Source organism: Podarcis pityusensis (genome assembly GCF_964106645.2).
Source record: "Podarcis pityusensis genome assembly, chromosome: 17".
Classification (NCBI taxonomy): Eukaryota; Metazoa; Chordata; class Lepidosauria; order Squamata; family Lacertidae; genus Podarcis; species Podarcis pityusensis.
The window spans coordinates 32,339,398-32,364,492 of NC_138042.1; the positions used below are offsets into that span (position 1 = coordinate 32,339,398).

The window sequence follows — 25,095 nt, forward strand, 5'->3', positions numbered from 1 at the left end:
GGGAGCTCTCCCTCTGCACTTTGGAGGCTTTGTGTTGCTATCACTGAAGCCAAGGAGCCTGCATTCGCTCCATAGGACGCACACACATTTCCCCTTCATTTTTGGAGGGGGAAAAGTGCATCCTATAGAGCGAAAAATACGGTAGTTAATCTCTTATCTGGTGGCACTGAGTACCTTAAATAGGGAATGGGAGGGTACAAGAGAGGAGTACACTCTGTTGTGGCCAGGTCTCCCCCAAGGTGACCCAGGGTGGCTAGAATGTGGTTGCCACACTTACATAGTGTGCTTTTCATTCGATTGTCGGAATTTCAGTTCCTACTAAAGTGTAATTTTGAGTTTAAAGTCACCAGGAGGAATTACCCCTCCCCTCCCCATGCAACAGCTGCAGTGTAGAAAGTCCTAGGTAGGATTTATGTATTGATTGTTGAACCTGCATTTCATTTCACATCCTGTCATTGATCACCAATATGTTACTTCCTGGTAGTCACACCAAGCTTTGCTCTTTAAGATATATGAATGCAAATAAAAGTAAACCGACTCACCTCCAGCTTAGCAAATTTATCAGCATGGTAGCAGCTGTGCTCTGCATTTATAAGCTTTGCCAGAAGAAATTCACGGAACTCTGTGCCCTGTCAGAAGAAGGAGAATACTCACTCACAGCATTGATGTCTTACAAGACCCTTTCTTATAGATATATCCAGAACTGTTTTGGTGCCACAAAGCACAGAGATGAAGGTTCTAGGATACTTCTTTGCAAGCTAATACTTAGATTGCATATTGATACCAAAGCACAGGAACAAACACAGATACAAGAATATTCCTCTATTCACCTCAATGGGTTGCACTGTAGAGTTGAAGAATACATTCAAATTAACCATGTGGGACTGTACCACTCTAAAAATTCATGATTTCCTAAATGCCCTCCCAGTTCCCAAGGAAAAAAAACCCTTTCCAGTATGTAGACATATAGGAAATGAAGGCTATCTTTCCTTATGGTGCTTTAGCTTTTGACAGGCAGGGAAATCTATTGCATATGGATTCATTTAAAGAGGCAATCCCTCATTTCCTATTTATAAAGACCAAGTAGACTATGTTGTACTGCAATTTTTCCGAAAATGCATATTAATCCTCTTAGCTGGTGAGTACTGATGCTAGAAGGTGCTTACGCTGAAACTGGCATCATCTATTTTAGGTGCTTCTGAACATATTAAATGACAACAATGGCAATATTGGGAATGCTAGAGCCACATCTAAGAACACAAGTTGAGCTGGAAAAATGGCTTCCAGGTTCATAGGTGCTACAATATTTTAGAGCCCAGGCTGTCACAAGTTTGGGGCTTTTCCAAGCCCTAGGTAGCTGCACAGAAAAGTTTCATATAAATAGATCGTAATGTAGGAACCATTACCAGAATTCCACTGCCCTGTAAGCATTTATTTGTTTTTCTGGCTGCACACAAACCTTTTTGAATATTGCTGGATTTGGCAGAGAAGGCCCAAAGAAAGGGACGTCATCACGGGCTGTAACAGAAACCTGCAACCATCAGAAGGGACAGAGTGGTTTTAGAGTACAGACAGAATGACCATTGTGTAGGGTCTGTGCAGGTCTGCAGCCTTAGGATAATATTAAAACATTGTCAGTTTTAAACTGCTGTCTGATGAAACTGCTAAACAGCAGAGAGCACAAAAGATATGAGATGTTAGCAACATCTCATATACAGCCCCCCCACTCGTTTATAACATTGCAAAAATGCAAATAAATGCACATTAGTACATTATATTCCAGATGAGTATAATCATTGCAATCATAGTATTCTTCCTTTTTCGACTATCAAAACACATAAAAGCTATTTCCACTACCAAGTGTCTGTTATACTTACTACCTTTCCTATATTTCCAATACATTAAACACTTGCATTATTTTACAAATAAATATCACATAAAAACTAATTACTATATTTTCCTGCTGTGTTCTTATTTGTTTAATTTCCCCTCAACAATAGATATGGATTGGCTGACTCCTGCACCTTGTTATTATAATACTGGATAAATAAACTCAGTTTATTTACAAACATATTTTCATGGTGTCTTCCGTCTCTAACAAATCAAATTTGTTAGCTTAACCATTCATGCCATGTCCTGGATTTTAGTTAGCCAGTGATCTATGGAGGGACAGCAAGCACTTTTCTAGTTTGGACATAGTATCATTCTTGCTGCAGTTAGCAAAACAAAAACAAAAAACAAAGAACAAACCCCAACCATTTCCAAATCTTCTTCTTCAACTCTATCCTTAAGCTAACTGAATAATATTACTAGTGCGTCTCTTAGAAGGTCATAACCTGGGGGGTTTTTTTATTCCTTCCATAACTGAATCCCAGTATATTTGGTTTAGGAATATGTCTACATGATATAAAATATTTGCTCCAGGGTTATTTGGAGGAAGCCATGTGGTTTAAGGGTATGGCATGGATGTGACCTCAGTCTGCTTTAAAGTGGCAAATTAAAAGTAGGTGACCTGAAGCAAGAACTGCATATGTGCCCTGTTTTCTCTTGCAAAGTACTTCAGCAGCCTGCCTCATCTCTGCTTCTTGGCCGCCCTCCTCTCCTGCCTCTGCTTCTGGACTGCTCTCTGCCCGAGCCTCTTCCTGCTCACTAAACCCTGTTACCTCTTCAGCTTCCGACACCTCCTCCTACTCTGCTTCTTCTGCTCTCTCTGACCACTCATCGCCATCCCATCATCAGTCTCCTGGCTCTGAACCTTCTTCCTTTGGGGTTTCCCCAGCCAGTGCCTCTGCCGTCAAGCCAGTCCATGACATCACCTTAACACCCCCTCCTGTTATTTATTTGAGTATTTGTCCAGGTTGCTAATATAGCACTGAAGTTAAACTAAAATGCTTGACATTATTTGGGTTGTTTTAGCTGACTTTCCCAAGTCATTGTGCTGCTTGGACACTTGATCACCAGTAGGAGTCATTGCTACCAGGAGTGTCACTTGTGTACACCAAGGTTCATGTGTACTTACGCATGGATAAGAGAGGGAAATGCACACACTTCAAAGCGTCTGAGAATGATACAACTCCTTATCAGAAAAAGTACACAGAACAATAGAGGACTAAAGGACTGGAGCCTCAGTTCTGCATGTTTTAAGACTTAAGAAGTGATAGGGTGAAATTTCACCTTGACTCCTGTTCTCTTCCGGCTGGAAGAAAAGTAAACCACTTTGAGGTTTTTGATTAACCAGTGAGTAAATTCCGCTAAAATAAGTAAGTAAATAAAAGAGGTACTGGCAAGAGACTGGCTAGTGCTCCACAATTTCTCCCCACTGTAGCCAAGGATTAGAGAACCAATGCAAAGTTAAAAGAAAAAAAAGAAGTGGGCTAAGATTTAAAGTGCTGTAGTGCTATACAGGAGGGATAGGAAACCCTTTTCATATATTTCTTTCTGCACAACCTTCCATGGGCCACATGTTGGGGTGGTCGGGTAGCAGGGCTAGCGGCTAAAGTGGGCACAGCAACAACTGTTATTTTTTACCTGTGTACAGTAGGCTAGTTTCTAGGCACATTTAGACACCCCTCTCTATCCACCTAGGGGGCAGCAGGTGGCGCTGTGGGTTAAATCACAGAGCCTAGGACTTGCCGATCAGAAGGTTGGCGGTTCGAATCCCTGTGACGGGGTGAGCTCCCATTGCTCGGTCCCTGCTCCTGCCAACCTAGCAGTTCGAAAGCACATCAAAGTGCAAGTAGATAAATAGGTACCGCTCCGGTGGGAAGGTAAACGGCGTTTCCGTGCGCTGCTCTGGTTCGCCAGAAGCGGCTTAGTCATGCTGGCCACATGACCCAGAAGCTGTACGCTGGCTCCCTCGGCCAATAAAGCGAGATGAGCGCAGCAACCCCAGAGTCGGTCACGACTGGACTTAATGGTCAGGGGTCCCTTTACCTTTACCTCTATCCACCAATGAGGCAAGCAAGAAGCATTAGCACTCAAGGAAGGTGCAAAGCAGGGCCAGTGAGAGGTGGGGCTGGGAAGGGGGTGTGGCTTGGGGAGATTCCCAAAGGCCAGCCAGAGGAGCCTAGAGGTTTCCTACCCTTGCAGCAGAACTCTCTTGCACTCGTTGTGAAAGCAGCAGAGTATTGACCGAGTGGACTTACCTTGTAGAGAGTCTCCCCCAGGGCACTGTGGTGGAGCTGCACAACCACATAGGAATGCAGGAAGTTTGATGCAATCATGTCGGGGACAAAGGGAGTATTTTCGTCCTGGAAGACAATGGCCACGATATCGTTCCCAATGTGGCGCTTCCGCTGAAGCTGGGAGGGAACACGCAAGGGAGCATGTTAAGAGGGGAGTTGGGCTTCCCAAATGCAAGCTGCCCAGCTTGACCACTCAAGTCCACAGTACCTACCCCAATCTTAAACTCCAATCCATTCTAAACTGTCAACTCAAGCAATCCCCAGACCAGATTATGGCCTCTTCTTTCCAATCACAACTTGCTCCAACAACCTTCCCTTTGTCACATCAACCCTAAAGTAGCTACCTGTCTGTTGCCATCACTCTACACTCTAGAGCAGCCTTTCTCAACCTGTGGGTCCCCAGATGTTGTTGAACGACAACTCCCATCACCCCTAGCTAGCAAGGCAAGAGTTCAGGGATGATGGGAGCTGTAGTCCAACAACACCTGGGGACCCACAGGTTGAGAACCGCTGCTCTAGAGGCTTATTCAATACTGTGTCCTCCATAGGTCCCCACGGTACCTGTTGGGCATCTCCCTCTGTGAAGGGCAACATCGTAGAGACATGGAACATGATCTCTTTGCCCCGGAAATGTGTGTAGATAGACTCAGATCCTGTTTGACCTCTAGTAACATCCAAGCCACCTCGGAAGCTGATCAGCATAAGGCAAGAAGGAGAAGGAGAGAGGAGAACAGACAGAAGAAGAGATACCATGAACAACGGTAGCAGCTTTATCAAAGGCAGAAATACAATTCACAGAATGAATTGTGGTAATTGGTGTGTGCAGTGGTGTGTGAAAGAGAGTAGGAGGACTAGAACTTCCTGGTGGTGCTACTGCCACTTCCCAAGACAGGACCAGACAGGGCCACTGCTCTCTGCTGCTATTAAGCCTATGCAAGAGTCTTTGAAGGAAAAATGGGCCAAGAAGGACAACTTCCAAACCATTAGGTTTTTACAGCTGAAGTACTCACCCACGGAAATCCTGCAACTGGATCCTGTCTCCAAGGATATCCAAAAACTCTAAGAAGCCCAGACTCTCTTCAGTATTACTGAAGACTTCTTCCTCTGTGGTCTATATAAAAGGAAACAGAAAACTGAAGGCCACCATTTCCCATTCGAGTTCTTGACCTATCCTGGAGTCCAATAACCAGTACAATAAAGGTCTCTTTTGCACATGTGTGTGCATATGCACAAGCACACACACATAAACACACACACACACACACACACACACACACACTCCTTTCCTTTCACCTTCCTAAAAAAGTCACAATCCCTGTTTGCCAGAGCGGAAGGTGTGGAGACAGTATGTATCTTTGATACTAGCAGAAGATAAGCTGAATGGTTCTGAACAGATATTAGTCAGTGGTGGCCCATAGGCCATAGCCAATCCCCTAAAGCAGGGGTAGGCAACCTAAGGCCCAAGGCCGGATGTGGCCCAATCGCCTTCTCAATCTGGACTGTGGATGGTCCGGGAATCAACGTGTTTTTACATGAGTAGACTGTGTGCTTTTATTTAAAATGCATCTCTGGGTTATTTGTGGGACATAGGAATTCTTCATTATTATTTTTCAAAATATAGTCCGGCCCAACACATGGTCTGAGGGACAGTGGACCGGCCCCCTGCTGGAAAAGGTTGCTGACCCCTGCCCTAAAGGGTGCCTTTCAGCAGGGACTTAGAGACATTTCTCAGGTGATGTCTACAGCTTAGTTTCTCCTCCTTAGTCGCTTGCATGTCACTTCCAAGTGCTCCCCTTCCCAGTTGTGGAAGCCAGAGGGAGGATTGGGGGGGGGGGACAAAGGGGGGAGATGATTAGCCAAAAAGGAGTGATGATGTACCAGAAAGGAAGAATGGAGGATCACTGGACATGATGCAGGGGAACAAGAGGACATAAGGAAGCTCTTGCCCAGACTCCCCAAATAGCCTATGATAGAAAAGGGCATTGAGTGTGCAGAAGAAAAGAGGTTTACCTGCCCAGGTTTTTGGTAGATGACTCCGAACTTGAAGTTATTGCTGATGACATGTTCATCAAATGCAACAATGAGTTGGGAAGCCTATGAGGTGAAGAAACAGCCAGAGTTAGAAGTAAAAACAGGCAGAGAAAGAGAGAGTTTGCACATGGGGCTACAGCGAGCCTACCTTGGGATAGAGCACTGGAAAGAAGCGGTCAACATTCACATCCTCACACAGCAGCTGCAGGAGGACAAGCAAAAGATGTCAACACAATTCTAGTGCAGGGACTTGAGGTACCATTTTCACTGAAGCCAATCGGATGAGCATCAGTTATTGAACGTGGCGTGAAAATTCACATTTGCAAATTTAACCTTTCAACAGTCCTGTATTTGCATGGGATTTGTCACACCCACACACCCCAACTTATTTATTCTCTAGTTGCTTTCATAGGCTAGTACTCAAGGATTCAAAATTCATTAAGTAGGATATAAATTTAAATTTAGGACTTAAAATTTGAGACTGTTTAACTTATGCTGCCTGTCATGGGTGACTTAGCAAAATGGAACCTTTTCTTTGGACAAGTAACTGAAAAGAATCAGATTTGGTTCATCGGAGGATTACAAGGCAAAAATAACCCGGCAACTAACAGTAAAGGGGCTGGACCTGGAACAATGTACCTTTGCCATTTGGACAGCATTGGGGAACTCATTCAGGCAGGAAATAGGAATCAAGTCGTGCTTGGTACTGGTTCGAGACCTGCAACAAACAAACAACCAAAATAAATGCTAAGGAAACCAAGCAGCAACAACTCCAGCTTCCTTGGTACAGTGGTACCTCGGGTTACGTACGCTTCAGGTTACAGACTCCGCTAACCCAGAAATAGTACCTCGGGTTAAGAACTTTGCTTCAGGATGAGAACAGAAATCATGCAGCGGCAGCAGATGGAGGCCCCATTAGCTAAAGTGGTGCTTCAGGTTAAGAACAGTTTCAGGTTAAGAACAGACCTCCAGAACGAATTAAGTACTTAACCCGAGGTACCACTGTACCCCAAAGTTCACAGTACCTAAAGCCAGCAAAGTTATTTTGACATCTGTGACAGAAAAATTGCACAAGCCCTTCTCTACTTCCCTTACAATAAAAATATAGTAAATTAAATGGCTAAAAATTCCCCACACTTTCATGACACCCAAAATCAGCTGCCTAATAGTGGGGTAGCTTTACAGCCCGGAGGGGTCAATACCCTTTGACAATGCAGCAGGCAATTTTAATTTTATTTTGCCCACTGAGTGGATAAATTTTAATTTATTTTATCCATGGACTTATTTTTATAATTGTTATATATGCTGCAAATAAAGTTCGGCAATCAAGTGGTATATTAAGCAGTAATTTAAGTAATTTTTTAAAAAATAAATAAATTTCATTGGGTGCCCCAAATAAGGCTTGCTAGCCTTCTCAAACATCAACAGTTGTGGACTTTTCCCAAAGCAATCATGAGGGAAATTCTTTTTTTTTTAAGTGTGCTGGAGGCAGGGGTGAGGAAGACAAGCACTTGCCAAATGAATAGTCGAGTGATTATTGGCAGCACCTCCTATCTATTTTTAAATATAATCTTGCTTTGCAATTAGTTCTGAAATTCTGGTGACTTTTATGTGTGTGTGAAAAGTGGAAAATAAGCTTAGTTAAGACAGCCATTGAGAGACAGAGAACCACCTGAAAAGTGCAATCATTTCACAAGGTTTGAACCAAAGGGCTGTTTTACCTCAGAAGCAAGCGGAGGTTGTCTTGCTTTTCGACTTGTTCATACTTCACGGAAAGGACCAAGTAGCCCAAAGTTGTGTCATTGGCATAAAAATTATGATGTTCCTGAGGAAAAGAGATATTGGAATAAGGGATGTAGAAGCAAAAGACTCTTTTCCTCCTCTAGCAGCCACTGGGCACATGTAATATTTTGAATTCTGGACTGCCTTGAGGTAATATGAGAGGAGACAGGGGAAGTCCTAGTAGGCTGAATTGGGGCGGAAGGCATTGCCATGTTGCTTTGTATGTAGTAATGCAGGTGTGTGCGCTGAGGGTGTGTCATGAGTTCACTGCCTCTCTCCAGCATCACGGAAACAATCTTTGAATACTGGTGGTATTTTCAGGGATATAGCTTCTGCCATTTTTATGTCATTTTTCTATTTTCCATGCTGTGTCTGTTCCCCGTCCATCCCCTTCTGAGCTGACCATACTTAGGATACAATGGATGCTCCAACATATAGAAACTAGGCTTTTGCTGCCCCCTCTTCCACAGTGATCTGTGGTTTTCATTGTACATATAATTATTGTATAAAGGTAAAGGTAAAGGTACCCCTGCCCGTACGGGCCAGTCGTGACCGACTCTGGGGTTGCGTGTCCATCTCGCTTAAGAGGCCGGGGGCCAGAAGACACTTCCGGGTCACGTGGCCAGCGTGGCCGAAGACACTTCCGGGTCACGTGGCCAGCATGACGAAGCTGCTCTGGCGAGCCAGCACCAGCGCAGCACACGGAAACGCCGTTTACCTTCCCGCTATAAAGCGGTACCTATTTATCTACTTGCACTTAAGGGTGCTTTCGAACTGCTAGGTGGGCAGCAGCTGGGAGCGAACAACGGGAGCTCACCCCGTCGCAGGGATTCGAACCGCCGACCGTACGATCGGCAAGTCCTAGGCACTGAGGTTTTACCCACAGCACCACCCGCGTCCCTAATTATTGTATACCACTTGGATATTTTTAATGAAATTAGTGTTTTCGTAAATAAATACTTTCATAAGATAGTATTTTCTGTTTGGTTCATTTTTATACTGGTTCTAAAATAGTCTGGAATAAAAGGTGTGCCCTTAAGGCACACCTAATTGATTAAAACTGATCTTCATCGATTAATTGACAAAATATTAAGTTGATCAGAAGACACCAATAATTAACAATTAAACTAGCAAATTACTGTTTTTCCGTCTATAAGACGCCCCCATGTATAAGATACCCCCTATTTTGGGGGACTCAGATTTAAGAAAATGGGGGAGATGTATCCGTGTATAAGACACCCCCTAATTTTTGACATTATTTTTTAGGGAGAAAACCTAGACTTATACACAGAAATATACGGTAATTGTGATGTGTTTGGCACCATCTCTTTGTAGCTTTAGATGATCACAGAAAATGTTCTTCTTCTACCTGGCCTTTGGCAACTGTACTCAGGTTGTTACCATTCCCCTGGTTGAAATCTAGTTTTGTTGATATGTATGGTATTTTGCAGTGGGACTGTTTTTCTTTGTTTTGTTTTATTGTACTAGTTTTTTCTACATGTAACTCACCCTGGGACTTCAAGGAGAAGGGCAGGCAACGAATATAATAAATTTTAAAAGCCTGTGTGCCCAATAAAATAATAGTATTTATTTATTTTAAAATATTTTAATGATGCAATTTCATTCCAAAAAAAAATCAAAGCACTTTACAACAAGTGTAATACAATAAAAACCACACAACATTAAAACAGATCACCAGCTGACTATTATGGTAAACATTTTCCTAGACTGTCTGCATAGCCCTGCATGCAAAACATAAAATAAAATAAATGTTTTCAGCAAACATTTGGAAGTTAGGGCTTTTCCACACCTCCCCTTGTCCTGTTGCTTTCCCCCGGGGAAAACCGCTCTTTAGCACTCAGTTGGAACAAATGGCAATTCGGGTTTCCCCCAGGTTCCCGTTTGTTCCAATCTATTGCTAAATAGTGGGGTTTCACTTGGAAAGTGGGCAACTTTCAAATGTGAGAACCGCTCAGACCCATGCTTTCTAGGCACGGCACAAGTGGAAGTATGGACAAGGCCATAGTTCAGAAGGTGCCTGCTGTATGTCCCCAGCAGTGGGCCACAAAGACTGAAGTTTCATCTTCATGTTGATGTCAAATAAGCCTCACCAACTCAAGGGACAACCAGAAACACTCCTTCAGATGAGATCAGTGATCTAGCTTAGGATATAAGGGTTCAGGTGACCCCCTAAGGCACCCAGGACCCAAGTTGTTCAGGGCTTTGTAAATGGATACAAGGACCCTGAACCCAGCTCAGTAGCAGATGAGCAGTCAGGAGCTACAAAACTTCTCTTACCTTTCCCAGGAAGTGCTTGCGGTACAACTTGGCTGTTGGGTCACACTCCAGCTTCACTTTGCCACTGCAAGGGGATGGCAAGTCATGCAGTTCTGGGCCTGAGATTGGAAGGTTGTGAGAGGTCCCTTCGATCCAATAGCCCCCAAACTGGGGTAAGATAATGAGAGGGTAGGGCCACCCTCTCCGTAACACCTATCCAGAAAGAGAGATGTTGTAGGATCAGACACAAGCAGATAATCAAAACAGAACAGATCTTGATCTGTTGAATTATTATTTTTTAAATAGTTTTTATTAAAGATTTTCTTTGTTTACAAAACAACGTGCATTGTCTCTTTTTCAGGTTGTAAACTCTTTTCTACAGATCAGTTACGTTTTCGGCACAGAAAATTTAAAATGAATCCAATCTATAATTTCACATGCACACACACCTCTGAAACAAAAGTAAACCTTCAAAATTAAGTTCATGTTCCATTCTGGTCAGAGTCTACCACAGAAAATGAGCTTTCCCCTGTCATCAAAAACATAGTACAAGCACCCAGAGAAGCAAATCAAATATTGATCTTAATAGTAGGACAGGTTCAGGTGGGAAATGACAGGAACTGGTGAAGCCATTTAAAAAATGGTAGAATGTGGTCTGGCCATCGAGTCACAGCTGCCACCTGCACTATACATTTAAAGCAGTAACATATGACTTTAAACAGTTATATGGCTTCCCCTGTAGAATCCTGAGAACAGCAGTTCCATTAAGGATGTTGGGAATTGTTAGGAGACCCCTAGTGTGGTGTAGTGGTTAAGAGCGGTAGACTCGTAATCTGGTGAACCGGGTTCGCGTCTCCGCTCCTCCACATGCAGCTGCTGGGTGACCTTGGGCCAGTCACACTTCTTTGAAGTCTCTCAGCCTCACTCACCTCACAGAGTGTTTGTTGTGGGGGAGGAAGGGAAAGGAGATTGTTAGCCGCTTTGAGACTCTTTAGGGTAGTGATAAAGCGGGATATCAAAGCCAAACTCCTCTTCTTCTATTCCTCACACAGAGCTACAATTCCTAGAGTGGCTTAACAACCAACCCCTCTTCCCAGGGAACTCTAGGAATCAAAAGGAATAGGGGGTCTCCTAACAACTCTTAGTACAAAGGCAAATGAAGGCTTGGAATCATTAAATGCTGTCAGTTCAAACTAACACCTGATCCACAATTTGAGGGCGTACGTGAGCCAACCTCATTTTTAAAAAAACGAATGAATTTGAACTCAAATCTTGGTTGGTTTTGCTGCGACTCACCTCATGGATGCTAGGGTATGGGATGTACTCCTCTTCTCTCTGAAAACCCAAAGAGGTCATATGGGGGTGAGGAGCTGGGGATTATGCAAATTGCAAAGTAATGCATAGGCTTCCAACATCCTATCACATGCATCCCTGCCTCCTGAGTCCAAATAAGGATAATAATTGGGCCTCCCAGTTCTTCCACCCAAACTATATGCATTTCTGGATAATACAGTATATACCGTATTTTTCGCCCTATAGGACGCACTTTTCCCCCTCCAAAAATGAAGGGGAAATGTGTGTGCGTCCTATGGGGCGAATGCAGGCTTTCGCTGAAGCCTGGAGAGCCAGAGGGGTAACTTTCCCCCCCTTTATTCCCCCCCCCAAAAAACTAGGTGCGCCCTATGGGCTGGTGCGCCCTATGGGGCGAAAAATACGGTATATAGATTATGACTATTCCCCCAGCTCCCTGTCTTCCTCATGAAATCCCTCTGGCATTAGCTCTTCCCTATCCTTGCAATTCCCATCTCTTTCATATATATTTGGCTCACCTCCTAGTCCCTTATTAGCTCCACAGTTGAAACCTACATAAGTGGAAGGCTGCCATTCATTGATACAGGGACACACTCAAAGCTGCAATTCAGCTGGGAGCAAAGCACACCACACCCCTGCTGTCTTGTCCCTGATTCCCAGCTTGATCATATATGCATAGCCCTATCTGGGCCTCATTGATCCCTCTCTGGATGTTGGGAAACAGCTTTTTATACCATGCATTATAAAGACAATGTGAGGATCGGCTCTTACAGTTGTCATTTTTAGTACTAAAATTCCGTTGGAGGGTTCAGTCGTATAATTGCAGAGCTGAACTGACCTTGAGTGGAGCTGGAAGTGAACACCTTTGCTCATCCAAACGACTTTTCTAGACAGAGAAAAAGGCAGAGTGAAACTGCTCAGTCCAGTATGTCTCTCCTTTCCCCTTTCCCCTCCACCTGATGCCAATATCCTGCTTGCTAACCCACCCACCCTTCCAACACAAATTCAGATTTCTGCAGCTGAGAGCAAGATTCTCAACAAAGTTTTAAGTCCTACTCCTGGATATAGTCAAGGTTAAATTGCAAAAAGAGAACAGCCAGCATACCTGTTGTTGCTACTTTTTCATAATAATTAACTGTAGAATATCATTAACACAAACTGAACAAACAACTCCCTTGTTTGCAAAGCAAAAGGAGTTGTGCCTTTGGCATACACACCCAGGACACACAAGCCCATTTCACCATTTACATAACAATAGTCAGTCAGTGTGTAGAAGGAGTAAACTAATCAGAAATACAGGTGAATCTGGGAAAGAATCACATCATATTGTTGGAATGAATTCACGACAGACGAGTGGCAGGTGTCATGTGGGAGGCGTCTGCCGGGGCAAGCCCCGAGAACTCTCTTTTATTGAATATTACAAACATTGCCACAGGTGTGCTTGTGGCTGATTGGTTGATACAAACACAAAGCAACTTGTTGCTGATTGGTTAACATAAGTACAAGGCGGGAATTACAAATAAACATTAATCACCGATAGATTAAAGGCTGGGAAACAGAGCTGGAACTAGACAGGCATGAAACCTCCTAATTAAATTATAACTAAAGATTAATATAACATGACTAAAACAATTACTAATGATTGATCATAACATGAAAGAATATAATAATCGAGTTCTGTAGATGTGGTCAGCTATGCATTAAGAACAGATCATATTGTTTGTTCATGAACTTAAAATGAACTGAGGAATGAGGGAATGTCTTGGTGTTTAGAACAGGTTTGTACAGTGTGTGCAGAAGCAGAGAAAAGATTATAAGCGAGACTTCCCAGAATGCAAGAGAAAAGAAGCAATACTTCTCCCATAATGCCACAGTTATGTGCAGAAAGAGAACTTCCCTTTATCATATAGCCTAAAATACTGTAAGCAGTGGGAGAATGGAACCCCTACACCTCATTCTGTCTTATTCTGGCTGAGATCCATTGCTTTAGGAAAGGGAAAGAGAATGATGTTTTGCAACTAAAACTGCTCCCAAATGTTCCCCTCTCATCCAGGTGTTAGAATCAATCCATGTTCTGCACAGTCCAAACATAAAGCTAAAGCCTTGCTGGATATAGAGGCATCCATACACACAGGTGTTTCCCATCTGTTTCCATTCAAGACACCTAGACAGGCATCAGGGTAGTTTTCCAATCCTACCCGGTTACTCCATTTCCTTTCCTCCTCTTAGACTTGAGAGTTTAAGATTAAAAGGTAAGGTGTGTTCACCCAATTATCAAGGTAGCAAACACCTTTGCAGTACACTTTTCTGATAAAAACTCTTTTAATTACACAAGCGTACCCAGACATGTAAAACTGCTATGTGTTTTAATCTGTAATTTTAGCTTCTAACACACCATCGTTCTAACCTTGATCTTTTTAACTATATCTATCTATCTATCTGTTGCTCAGACGCTGTTGGGATTTTTTTTTTTTTTTGCAATTAAGCAGAAGGCAAGTTCTGTTAAATAAAAGAGAGAGAGAAAGTTAACACGGCATTACGACAGAAAGTGCTGAGTTCGCTTTGCTAGCACAAACAGCCGCACAGAGTGACAACACAGAGAAGAAAACACAAGCAGGCACGGCAGGTGGCAGGGAAGGGGGATTTTGCTTCACATGTTCCTTACGTCAGAGCTACTGTGCATCTGGCCTCTGGCACCTAGCAACTAGATAATTGCCAGCTCTTGCCTCACCACCAGCAGTTTGGCGCTGCTGGTTCTCTGACGCAATCAACAAATCATATAGGCTGCGGAGTCCCATTTTTAGTTATTGCCTCTGTTGCAGTTTCTGAGCCAACTGGCAATAGGAACTTAGCTTCCAGCCAGGGGTGGGGCAGAGTAGGGATGCCAAGGCACTCCTACGAAATGTTTCATCCCTGGAATCGTGTGGTTAAGTGTATACATCCTTGGCTGCAAATGAACGTTGGCTAACAGAAGCTCAGCGGAAAGAAACCTACCCCATTTGTAACAAGCAGGAGAAAGGTATTACAAGAATTATTAGCTGTCAAATATAAATGAAATGTTCATAAATGTACAAGGCAAACACATACATAAGTATATAAGCCACGTGTCTGACATAGTACAGGAGAGCAATCCTGAAGTCATTTTGACTTTCCCAAATTGACCTCAAATATTTCTCTGTTAGGAGAAAGGAAATGGGAAAGCCTCCCCATTGTCTTTTGCTTACAAATCCTGTCTTAAGGGCGTATTTGTGTATGAATAGGGTGAGCCTGTGATCTGGATTCAGGAACTAAAGTATTTGCCACCACAAAAGAATGGCCAGGCTGCCCAGGTAAAGCCATCAGTGACCGATATCAAGTATCCTGGCAGACAGGACTTCTGCTGTAGACTGCCTCCTTCTGTGATGTATGTATGATGTTTTAGAGGGGTGGTCTTGGGCTACAGGGTGGGCAATTTCAAAAGTCTATATAAGGACTTATGCACCATTGTTCTGGGTTCTCTTCTCCCTCCTGCGTGTGGTGAGTAGGGACCCTGTTGCAACAGTTAATAAAGATCAGGCTTACTAGCCGCTTTGCTTTGCAATATACTCTGGTTGGCCTCTGTTATTTTCTCCTACCAATAGGGAACCCACTTAAGGACTCTATATGGGCTCTTGGATACCCCATAAGGGAAAAGGAGCAGTTTTTTCTTATAACAAGGGGAAGAGATAAATACATTTTCTGAATGGAGGTAAACAAGACTGGTTAGCAGAAGGTGCTGTAGAACTGGGGGTGGGGGGTGGGACAGGACAGGACAGGACAGGACAGGACAGGACTGGAATGAGAGACAGCATGTTTTTACACGACAGCAGTGTTGCAATGGAGGTACAATCTCACAGCAGATTTAATGCATAGAAAGTGAGTCAACACTAAGAAAGCTGAAACTTGATGGAATAAGCAAACCATACCTGCATTTTTTCAATCATTTCAAACAAATCCACTGCCTGTGAGAAATAAGAAATGAATTTCCAAGGTCACAAATTTTGATCGAGATCTCTGTAAATGAGACTTTTATTCTTTGTGAAATTATATGATGCTTAATATTTTGCCCTTTACACGTGCCCCAAAACTTGAATCGGCAAGGCTCTTCATAAGATTGAGACTTTCTCATCATTGATGTTAAAATAAATACTTCCTGATCTTCACTGTTACAGAAATAGGCATGAAAGAAAAACTATTGCATAAACTCTAATTATTCAGAAACCAGACTGAAAAATAGTACTCACATATTCTAATTTCTTGTGATTTATGAATCTTTCACTTTTTAAAAAAGCAATTCATCAGTATCACCTTTATTATTCAGATAGTAATTTATCTGTTAAGCTGAGGAAAAGTTTCTATTACAGTCTAGAAGTTTTCCCATCTAAAGGCACAACCCTTGCTACTTGTTCTGATCCAACCAGGGGCCGCATGTGTATTGAAAAGGGATTCTCTGTATGTCCCTAGCTGTAGGAGAGCGGCACCAATTAAACAGTGGTGTTTGTGCAATTCACCAGTCCAATTCAACAGTCAGGACCAGGGCTGGCTCAGAACGTTTTGCCACTTCAGGCAAAACAGAAAATGCCAGTCCACCTACCACCGCCCCCTCTTCCTCCACAGCTCCCTACGTCTTGCTCCACAGACCTCCCCACAAAGGTGGTGGGGGAGTAAAAGGAGGCTATAGAGGAGAAGACATTGGTGGGTGGAGATGAGGCAGTGGCAGAGGTGGTGAGCAGCACACTCACTGGAGACAAGATCTGCTGCATAAGGCAACTGCCTTACCTCACCAAATGGGTGGGCCGGCCCTGGCCAGGACTATGTGCACAGAGCTGACTACATGCACACCAGTTGGTTGAGAGAGCTGATTCAGTCCACACCCTTACTCACTGAATACCTGACTGCAAGGATTCTAGGTTTTTTTTTTAAAAAAAAGAAGGATTCTGCAGCCTCTTACCTTATTTTGAACAGCTGGATTAAGGGCAGCCTCAGGGTCCTGGACAGGTGAGTCTAAGGTGTCACTGATGCAGCGCTCTGCCTCATCAGTCCTCCTGCATGAAAAGGAGACAACTCTAATTGGAGCACCATAAAATTCCCAATGTAGCAGGCAGGTCCTCTGTTCCGTTTAGTCATACCGTCCCTCCCAGATGTTGACTCCCACCTTTACTTACAAGTCTAAGAATTGTTATGCTTGCACTTCATAAGACCCTTGGCCCACACTTTCAAAATCAGTGGAGGGTGATCATCATATTATATTTCCAAGAAAATATCGCAGCTGACAATGGGTTCAAGATCAAACCCCAAAATCTCAATGGTAACTGAGAAATATGACACCCTGTCCCCCCCCCCGCCCCGATCAGGCCAGTTAACACAGGTATATGTTTGTAGTATTTTCCACATAAGCATACACCAGAAACTCCAGACACAAAACAGTACCAGACTTATCTGCCCAGTGAATCAAGTTGTTTTTTTCAAATGCTAACCTAGAAATCCTCTAGCACAGTGTTCACAGTGAGTCCTAAGTGATCCTACTTCCATGCTTTTACTTGTAAAATTCCCTCCAGCCTACTGCTGCATTCCACCTTCCATTTTAGTACAGTGGTACCTCGGGTTACATACACTTCAGGTTACAGACTCCGCTAACCCTGAAATAGTACCTTGGGTTAAGAACTTTGCTTCAGGATGAGAACAGAAATCGGGCGGCGGCGGCAGCGCGGCAGCAGCGGGAGGCCCCATTAGCTAAAGTGGTCTTCAGGTTAAGAACGGACCTCCAGAACGAATTAAGTACGTAACCAGAGGTACCACTGTACTGGCAGCCAAGCTGCCCCATACTATTCCTTCTACCCCTTCGGTGGTTCCACTGCCGTTTTCCTTGTTATGTCCAAACAGGACTCCACACAAACACCTCTCCCGGTCTTCCACCACTTTGACTTGGCTCAGCTAATTCTTGATCCCTTCTTCCTCATGCCTGGTTACAGCCGAGTATTAGAATAAACCTACAAGTGTTGTGTTCTGCTTTGCTAAATAAAGGAAAAATCCTAGAAATCACACCGGTAGGTTTTACAAAGGGAAGATGTGAGTTCTGTGAAAGAAAAAAAGGCTTGGAACAATTCCCAAAAGAGAATTAAGTCAACAGAGTTCCATAGCATATAGTTCTTTTGGTGACCTGCTGTTAGCCCAACAGTTCACTACGTGTGTGTATGTGTGTATGTATCTATACGCATCTACAGTGGTACCTTGGTTCTCAAATGTAATCTGTTCCGGAAGTCCGTTCCAAAACCAAAGTGTTCCAAAACCAAGGCGCACTTTCCCATAGAAAGCAATGCAAAATGGATTAATCGGTTCCAGACTTTTAAAAACAACCCCTAAAACAGCAGTTTAACATGAATTTTACTATCTAACGAGACCAGTGATCCATAAAATGAAAACAATAAACAATGTACTGCAGTCACACAATCAATCAGTAGCCGCAAAAACAAAAACGCAAAATAAATAGCAAAAACAGACAGACCTCAATGTAGCACTCAAATCAGAGCACGTTCTGCGTCCGAAAAAGGTTCGCAAACGGAAACACACTTCTGGATTTGCAGTGTTTGGGTTCCAAGTTATTTTAGTACCAAGGTGTTTGAGAACCAAGGTACCAGTGTATATGAATGAGTAAGATGAGTTTGCAGGACCCCAACAGTTTTTACGACATAAATTATCTTACTTGATTAGTCATACAATAGCAGAGTCTTTCCAAATTTTAACAAGAAGCAGAAGCATAAGGAATGCCATGTAAAATAAATGATACCCTGATCCCAGAAGTCACATGACAGTAAATAGCGAGTTACAAACTCCTTGGGCAATAAACATTAGCAGTAGCTGGGGAATACTCTTGGAGGCAATTTACCAAAACAATGAGAGAACTCATCTAGTTTTATAAGACCTGTATCTGAGTGTGACTCGGCTGCACAGAGAATGCCAGGGTGCACAACTTCCCACTTTTAGTACCATTACCATTTTAGGGACTGGGCGACTCTGAGACTCAGTGTGACATGCATTCTGTTTGATCTTAAGCGACCAAACTGCAGCTGAGATATTCTGAGAATCTATCTGCATTAATAGAAGCACAATGCAGAGGTAGAAATCAGTTTTCCCTTCAACATCTGTTTCTCACTGATGATGGTAATACTGAAAGACGGTAATATAGAGGCAGCACAGCAAGGGGTAATTACTGCTTCCAGTAAACTCACTTAGAGGCTTTCCTGAAAGAACCTGAACATTCCTCCCACACAAATAAGCACAGGGAAAAATGCACACATAATCACAATTCATTTACATGGGTTAATAATTAGGGTCTTATGCAAATTAAGTTGCTCATTGCTTGCTTTGCAGTGTGGATTTAAAACATCTGGGAAATCAAGCCAAAACAGCTGGACAACTAAAAGTCACCCAGGTACAAATCCCAGAGGCAAGCTCTAAATCTATTGCAGTTCTTTTTAAAGTTGCTAGCTTGGATTTGAAACATTACTGGAGCCCTGGAGCCAAGGTGGGCTAGGAGGGGAAGCCTTGATGCACGGAATGATCAGAGTAAAGGATGGGAAGAGCCAATAGCAAAATAGAAAATAAATAAAAACTTGTTGTACTACCTCTAAAGTATACTAGCTTCTCAAGTCTTTAAGTATTTGTGATAACTGCCAGAATGTGGTTTTACTGGTCGGTATATCTAATTGACAGCCTTATATAACAATATATAATAAACATTTTATGACACTTTTTCAGTGTTCAAAGTGCATCACACACATTATTTAAAGTTATCACCTTCTTATATAGCTGCAAGGCTGAGCAATAACATATAGCCACGCTAATCATGATTCTTCCTATGAAATCCTGGGAATTAGGACACAGCGACAGATATAATTCCCAGCATCTTACTAAAGGACAGTTCCCAGGACTCTTTGAGGATAAGCCATGTGGTTTAAAAATGCTATTAAAGTGGTTTAAAAATGCTATTAAGTTGGTAGTGTGTGGATAGGACTTGTGGCTCTCAAGATGTTACCCATCAGACAAAGCCAGCATGGCAAATGGACAGGAATTATGGGAGTTGTACTCCGATAACATCTGGAAGGTCATAGGTTCCCCTTTCTGAGTTTGTGGTTAAAGTGATATTTGAATTGCTTCACAGTTCACAACCTTAGCCATAATACAGTCCTGTGACTCGCAAACTCCAGATACCCTTATTATAAACCAAAATCCAGGTTTGTAACCACAAGAGGCCTGTGGGAATTGAGGGATATTCCAGGCCCTCCCCGGAATATTACTATTTCATGAAGGTGGAGAAAGAGATGTGATTCTTTTTCTTATGCTAATATATGGGTGAAATGTGTAGGCAAAATTTATCTATACTGCACCTTTAAAGCACATTTGAAGCTCATTTTTCCCCCTCTAAGAAATATGGGCACTGTAATCTACTTCTCACAGAGTTACAATTCCCAGCACCTTGCACAAACTACAGTGCTCAGAACTCTTTGAGGAGGAAAATGTGCTTCAAAAGTACCTTGTGTATGCACTCTTAGTTGCTCAACAGGGAATAAAACTGCTCTCAGTTCCCAATATTCTGGCTGCTAAGAGAGTAGAGCAACACTGGGATTACTGTCAAACATGAAGTACTTATATATTTAGACTTTATAACCATTTAATTTTACTACATCCACATCAAATAACTTTGAGCATACTTGTTTCTTGATACTGGCTGCTCTACATTAATGCTCCTTTCTCCCAGTTTACCATTAGGCCCCCTCACTGAAATATTTCTGGCGACAGGCCTGCCCAAGTCCTATGAAATTTCAGTGAAATATTTAGCATTTCACGTTCCACAGAATACCACGGTACCGATAGGACTATTCTCCAGATGCGATTTTCAGCTGTGGGTCTATAGAACTCCCCTTTTCTGCTCTGAAAGCAAAAGTCTTGTGAGAAATGCAGACTCAGCTGTTTCCCTGTCTTTGGAAATAACTGCGTACAACAAGACATCTTTTCGAAAACCAAGAGGAAGGGGAGAAAGAGGGGGGAAAGGAAGACCTGAAGATTTAGGCATTGCATGCTGGAAGGCGAGAGCAATCCAGCTCACTCCCCTTCCCAAAAGACTCGAGGAACCCCTCATTCTTCTGGAAGTTCCCCCAAATTTTCGTAAATGCAAAATAAATCCAGCACCCTTCTTTTCCTGGAAGATGCAGCAGGAAGGACATGCAACAGGGTCAGCCAGAACCTGTACAGGTACATACCCTTCACAGACTCCAAAGGTAAAGCTACGTTTCCGAGAAAACATCCTCTTCTCTCTGCCAGTTGTGGGTTGTTTGGCCTCCTGAGCACAGGCGTCTCCTCTTTCTGTGCCAGCATAAACTCGCCACCCTGTCTCCAGAGGCTACAGGATTTGTCCCCGAACCACTATTCCCCTTGCTTTAAAACAAAAAAAATCCTCCAAATCTAAACTGCTATTTCCTTTGCTCTCCTGAGACACACTTCAAATGACAAAAATAAGAACAGCTCACAGTTAGGGCTGGATCTACACAGCGCAAGGGCAGGAAACTCCTGGGGAGACACGGCAGGTTGTCAGGAGGGCTAGAGAACAACCAAGGAAGAAGGAGAGAGAGAGTCAGAGGGAAAGCAAGAAATGAAGGAGGCGGATATTTTGAAGAGGAAAAAGAGAAGGAAAACCGAAAACCTAGCATCTCCTCGGCAGGGGAAATCCAGATCTCCATAAAAAAAACATCATGCTTATAACTGTATGTTGAGGGCTGTTGTCTAAACAGCAATACTATAGTGGTTTGTAGCATGATGTTACAAAAGGGAGATGACCTGAGAAGTTTTGGCAAGGAGGGAGACAGAGGAAAGAGGAGCAAGGAATGAGCAGGAAACAATTTAGTTGTTGTCAGGGGTTCAGGGACAGAGGCACAGGGTAGGCAGGAGATGGAGAGCGATGGGGATGAGTCCCAGGACAGTGAGGAAGAGGATGACAATGACTCAAGAGATTCCATGAGTCTTTCCAGCGAATCAGAGGATTCCCAGAAGGGGGCGCCGGTGGTCAAGGCCAGGGGAGCCCCAGGGGGGACGTGTCAGGAGCAGGGGGCCAGCGGGGGATCCCAAAGTGGCAGCTGGGCGTCAGGACCAGCCTCCCCGCCAGAGTGCAGCGAAGGGGGTGGAGGTTTCAGTGTATCAGGGGAAGCAGCTCCGGCAGCAGAGAAGGGAGGGAGGTCGGAGCAAGCCACCCTCCCGGAAGGGGAGGGGAGTAGTGAAGGGAGTAGTGTAGCTGTTAAAAGGAAGGTTAGAGGTTGGGCGCGCGCGCCAAGTTCAAATGTAGAGGCGCGCGGAAGTACAGGGAGCCCGGAGGAGGGGCCAGGTCCCAAAGCCCGCAGGAGGGGGCAAGAGCAGTCTGGGGATTCCGCGTCAGAGGAATCCAGGAGGGGCGAAACCCCAGCGGGCAGGAAGACCCTGCGGAAAAGGAAAGAGAGAAAGAGGTGGAGCAGCGCAAGCCTCTTAAACTGGTGCAGGGGAGGGACGGATTCAGAGGGGACTTCAGCAGTCTAAGCGTAACAGACGTAGGGCTGCGCGCCTCGGATGTGAAGCAAACAATGAACTGCAATAAACACTTTTGTATATAAGAAGAGATAGGCGTTGGTCTTTTGTGAGCTGAGACTTGAGGCAGCCCTGACAGTTGTCTATCTTTATTATGGCAGAAGAAAACGAGCCAGACCACCAGGAGATCCACGTAGAAGACTATGCCCAATCTCGGTATAACTTCACTATTCAGCAGTTTAATGCCAACATTGAGCAGCACAGAGGACCAGGTTAAAACTGCACTACTGCATAGGCCAAAGACAAAACAGCAAACTGGTAGTCTTCCTAACACCATCTTCTGGGTCTGCTCCTGCCCTCCAGGGATAATAATAATAATAATTTTATTATTAATACACCACCCATCTGACTGGTGCCACCTGCAAATACAGCCTCCTACACCCATTCATGTGACATGGCCCATAAAGTTACCCTGGTTGACTGTATATCAAATACTCTTAAGAAGTCCAGAAGAATGATCATTTCCCTGGTGCAAGCAATCTTCTGGAATAATAAAAATAATGATAATAAAACTGGGCTGAAAACTTAATTGGGAGGAACCAAAACAACTGCCGTTATTGAAGAAAACTAACATGCAAGTTTTCTAAATGCTGGGGTGGTGGCGATTTCTTATATGGAGGAACAAATAGTCATAGGCAGTGCTTTTTTCTGGGGGTACTCAGGGGTACGCATACCCCTAAACATCTTGTGAATCTTTGTACTTTTGCCCATTTACTGTATTTATTTTCCCCGATCTGAACTATAAAATGGTGATTTTCTTGAGTCAAAATTAGAGTACCCCAAAACTTTTTTTTTTTAGAAGCACTGGTCTTAGGAGAGTAACCTTCAGTGATTACAGCTGTGTGCACACCGTTTATTTAAAGCACATTTATAACACATCCCCTCCTCACTGCAAATAACCCGGGGAACCTCACAATTTCTCAAGGGCCTGTGAAGCCTCTGAGTGCGCCCGCCTCCCTTGCAAGCCAGCCCTTCTCCACCTCCAGGCTTTGTCCTGAGGTGGTTATAGATGCAGTACATTTCTCTCTCGAAAAGAATACAGAGGGGAAGGAGGAAGTGTGATGCTGCTCCCATTCCGCTTTCAGCTCTGTGTTGTTCAGGGATCAGTTCAGTACTTGAATAGCTGAGCAGAAAGTGGAGCAACTGAGAGGGCAGGAGGGGAAACAAAGTGATCAGGGAGATGGAGAGGAGAAAAATAGAAGTCAGGAGGAGCAGAGGGGAGAAAATGAGGTGCCATAGGAATCAGGAGAAAGAATATGAAATGTCGGGGGAGGGAGGGAGAGAAAGTGTGTAAGCACATGCATACACAAACACACACAAGTCAAATCTAGTAAAACAGATCCCCTTGATATCACATTTTTTTCATAGGGTTTCAACCACCATTGAAATGCAGATCACACCTATCTCTGGTGCCTGAGCCATCAAATTGCAGATCTGGTGTTTACCAACAATGCCATTGTACATAAATATAGATCCTTACAGATCCTCCTAATTTTTCCCTCAGAACCACCATCAAATGACCTGTGACCTGTGCTTTGTGGTTATTATTTTTAGCGATTTTTCAGTCAAAATATGTAAAATCATGGAGATCAAAAAGGATTCATGCCTGGCTAGGATTAATGTTTCTGTGGTGCTCACAAGCACCAGACTTGTGATTTTTTTACTCTGCAGTCTGCTGAAACAAGTTTTGATCTGATGGTGGTTTTTGGTGGACCCCATGTGTCAGAGTTGCTTCCAGATCCTAGCTCACAGAGGATCACGCTAGCCAGCGATCATTAAATAAAAGTCTTTATTGAGTTACAGTTTCCATTCTCAAGCTGCTGCGTGCAACCCTACGTCTAATGGTTAGATCGGCGAAGCTCCATCTGAGTCTCCGCCCCTTGTACACCAACTTAATATCCTAGCCTTGCTCCACCTTTTCCGCCTGACTGTTCTTCTCTGGGTCCCTCTGCCCCCCGGGGTCTCTTCCTTCCGGGATTCCTCTGACGCTGACGCTGACCCCCCTGACTCTTCTCCCTCCTTTCGGCGGGCTTTAGGACCTGGCTCCCTTTCCGGGCTGCCTACTGCGCCACCTTCCTGTGCATTTGAACTTGGCGCGCGCGCCCAACCTTCCACCTTCCGTCTGACCGTTTCTTCGCTCCCCGATGGAGGTGTGGCCACTCCTGACTCGTGCCCTCCCCCCTGTTGTGAGCTGCCAGCGCTTGATCCCTGGCGCCCTTCCTCTTCCCTGCTCTCTGGCGGTGACGCTGGTCCCGATTTCCAACTGCTCCCCTCTGAGTCCCCTCTGGCTCTATCTTCCTGGGGTGTCCCCCTAGGCTCCCCCCTTGCCCTGGCCACTGGTGCTCCTTTCTGTGAATCTTCTGATTCACTGGAAAGACTCGGAGATCTCGGGTCGTCGTCATCACTCATCTTTTCTTCTGCCTCCTCCCCCTCGCTCTCTGTTTCCTCCCTTGCCCTTGCCTCTGCTCCTGAACCCCTGACATCCATCCCCCCCTCGAAGCCCCCTCTTCCCCCCTCCCCTCCTTCCGGTGCGGGATCTGGGTGCTGCCGTGTCAGGGGGACGAATGTCGGATACAGTTCGCTTCCCGTGGCGGGCCGCCATCCGAAGTCTTCCGGTTCTTCCTCCCTGCTCTCGTTGACGACGGTCACCTCCGCTTCCATCTCTGTGCCGCCGTGCTCGAAACCCGGGTCGTCCCCGAAAACGTCCATGTCTGTCTCTCCCTCGTTGCCTTCTGGAGACGTTGCTCGTCCTGGACCCTCCAGCCACCTTCTGCGGAACTGCTCCTCTGGTCGATCATCCCATCAATACGAGGGTTCTGAAGCAGATCCCGAGGGTGACCCCTCCGGGGAACGGGCGTCTCGTGTCGGTTCCTCGTCCGAG

At 44.3% G+C, this 25,095-nt stretch overlaps 1 protein-coding gene across 12 annotated transcripts in view; it reads right to left on the bottom strand.

Annotated features, from left to right (window-relative positions):
* The window catches only part of LOC308466147 (rap1 GTPase-activating protein 1-like), an 88,354-nt gene that overhangs the window by 49,124 nt on the left and 14,135 nt on the right, over positions 1 to 25,095 (bottom strand). For 4 of the 12 annotated variants that reach the window (XM_080986751.1, XM_080986744.1, XM_080986749.1 and 1 more), the window contains exons 1-15: positions 20,864 to 21,095; positions 16,555 to 16,648; positions 15,530 to 15,565; positions 12,424 to 12,471; positions 11,571 to 11,609; positions 10,296 to 10,487; positions 7,937 to 8,040; positions 6,855 to 6,933; positions 6,364 to 6,417; positions 6,195 to 6,278; positions 5,195 to 5,295; positions 4,746 to 4,875; positions 4,146 to 4,301; positions 1,460 to 1,531; positions 543 to 629 (exon numbers count right to left, since the gene is read on the bottom strand). In XM_080986751.1, the coding sequence (XP_080842877.1) occupies positions 543 to 629; positions 1,460 to 1,531; positions 4,146 to 4,301; positions 4,746 to 4,875; positions 5,195 to 5,295; positions 6,195 to 6,278; positions 6,364 to 6,417; positions 6,855 to 6,933; positions 7,937 to 8,040; positions 10,296 to 10,487; positions 11,571 to 11,609; positions 12,424 to 12,471; positions 15,530 to 15,565; positions 16,555 to 16,648; positions 20,864 to 20,907 (1,320 nt within the window). In that variant the 5' untranslated portion in view covers positions 20,908 to 21,095. Of the gene's footprint in view, positions 1 to 542; positions 630 to 1,459; positions 1,532 to 4,145; positions 4,302 to 4,745; positions 4,876 to 5,194; positions 5,296 to 6,194; positions 6,279 to 6,363; positions 6,418 to 6,854; positions 6,934 to 7,936; positions 8,041 to 10,295; positions 10,488 to 11,570; positions 11,610 to 12,423; positions 12,472 to 15,529; positions 15,566 to 16,554; positions 16,649 to 20,863; positions 21,103 to 25,095 lie in introns of those variants that run through there. The other 8 variants (XR_013980676.1, XM_080986745.1, XM_080986743.1 and 5 more) reach the window with 6 other exon arrangements.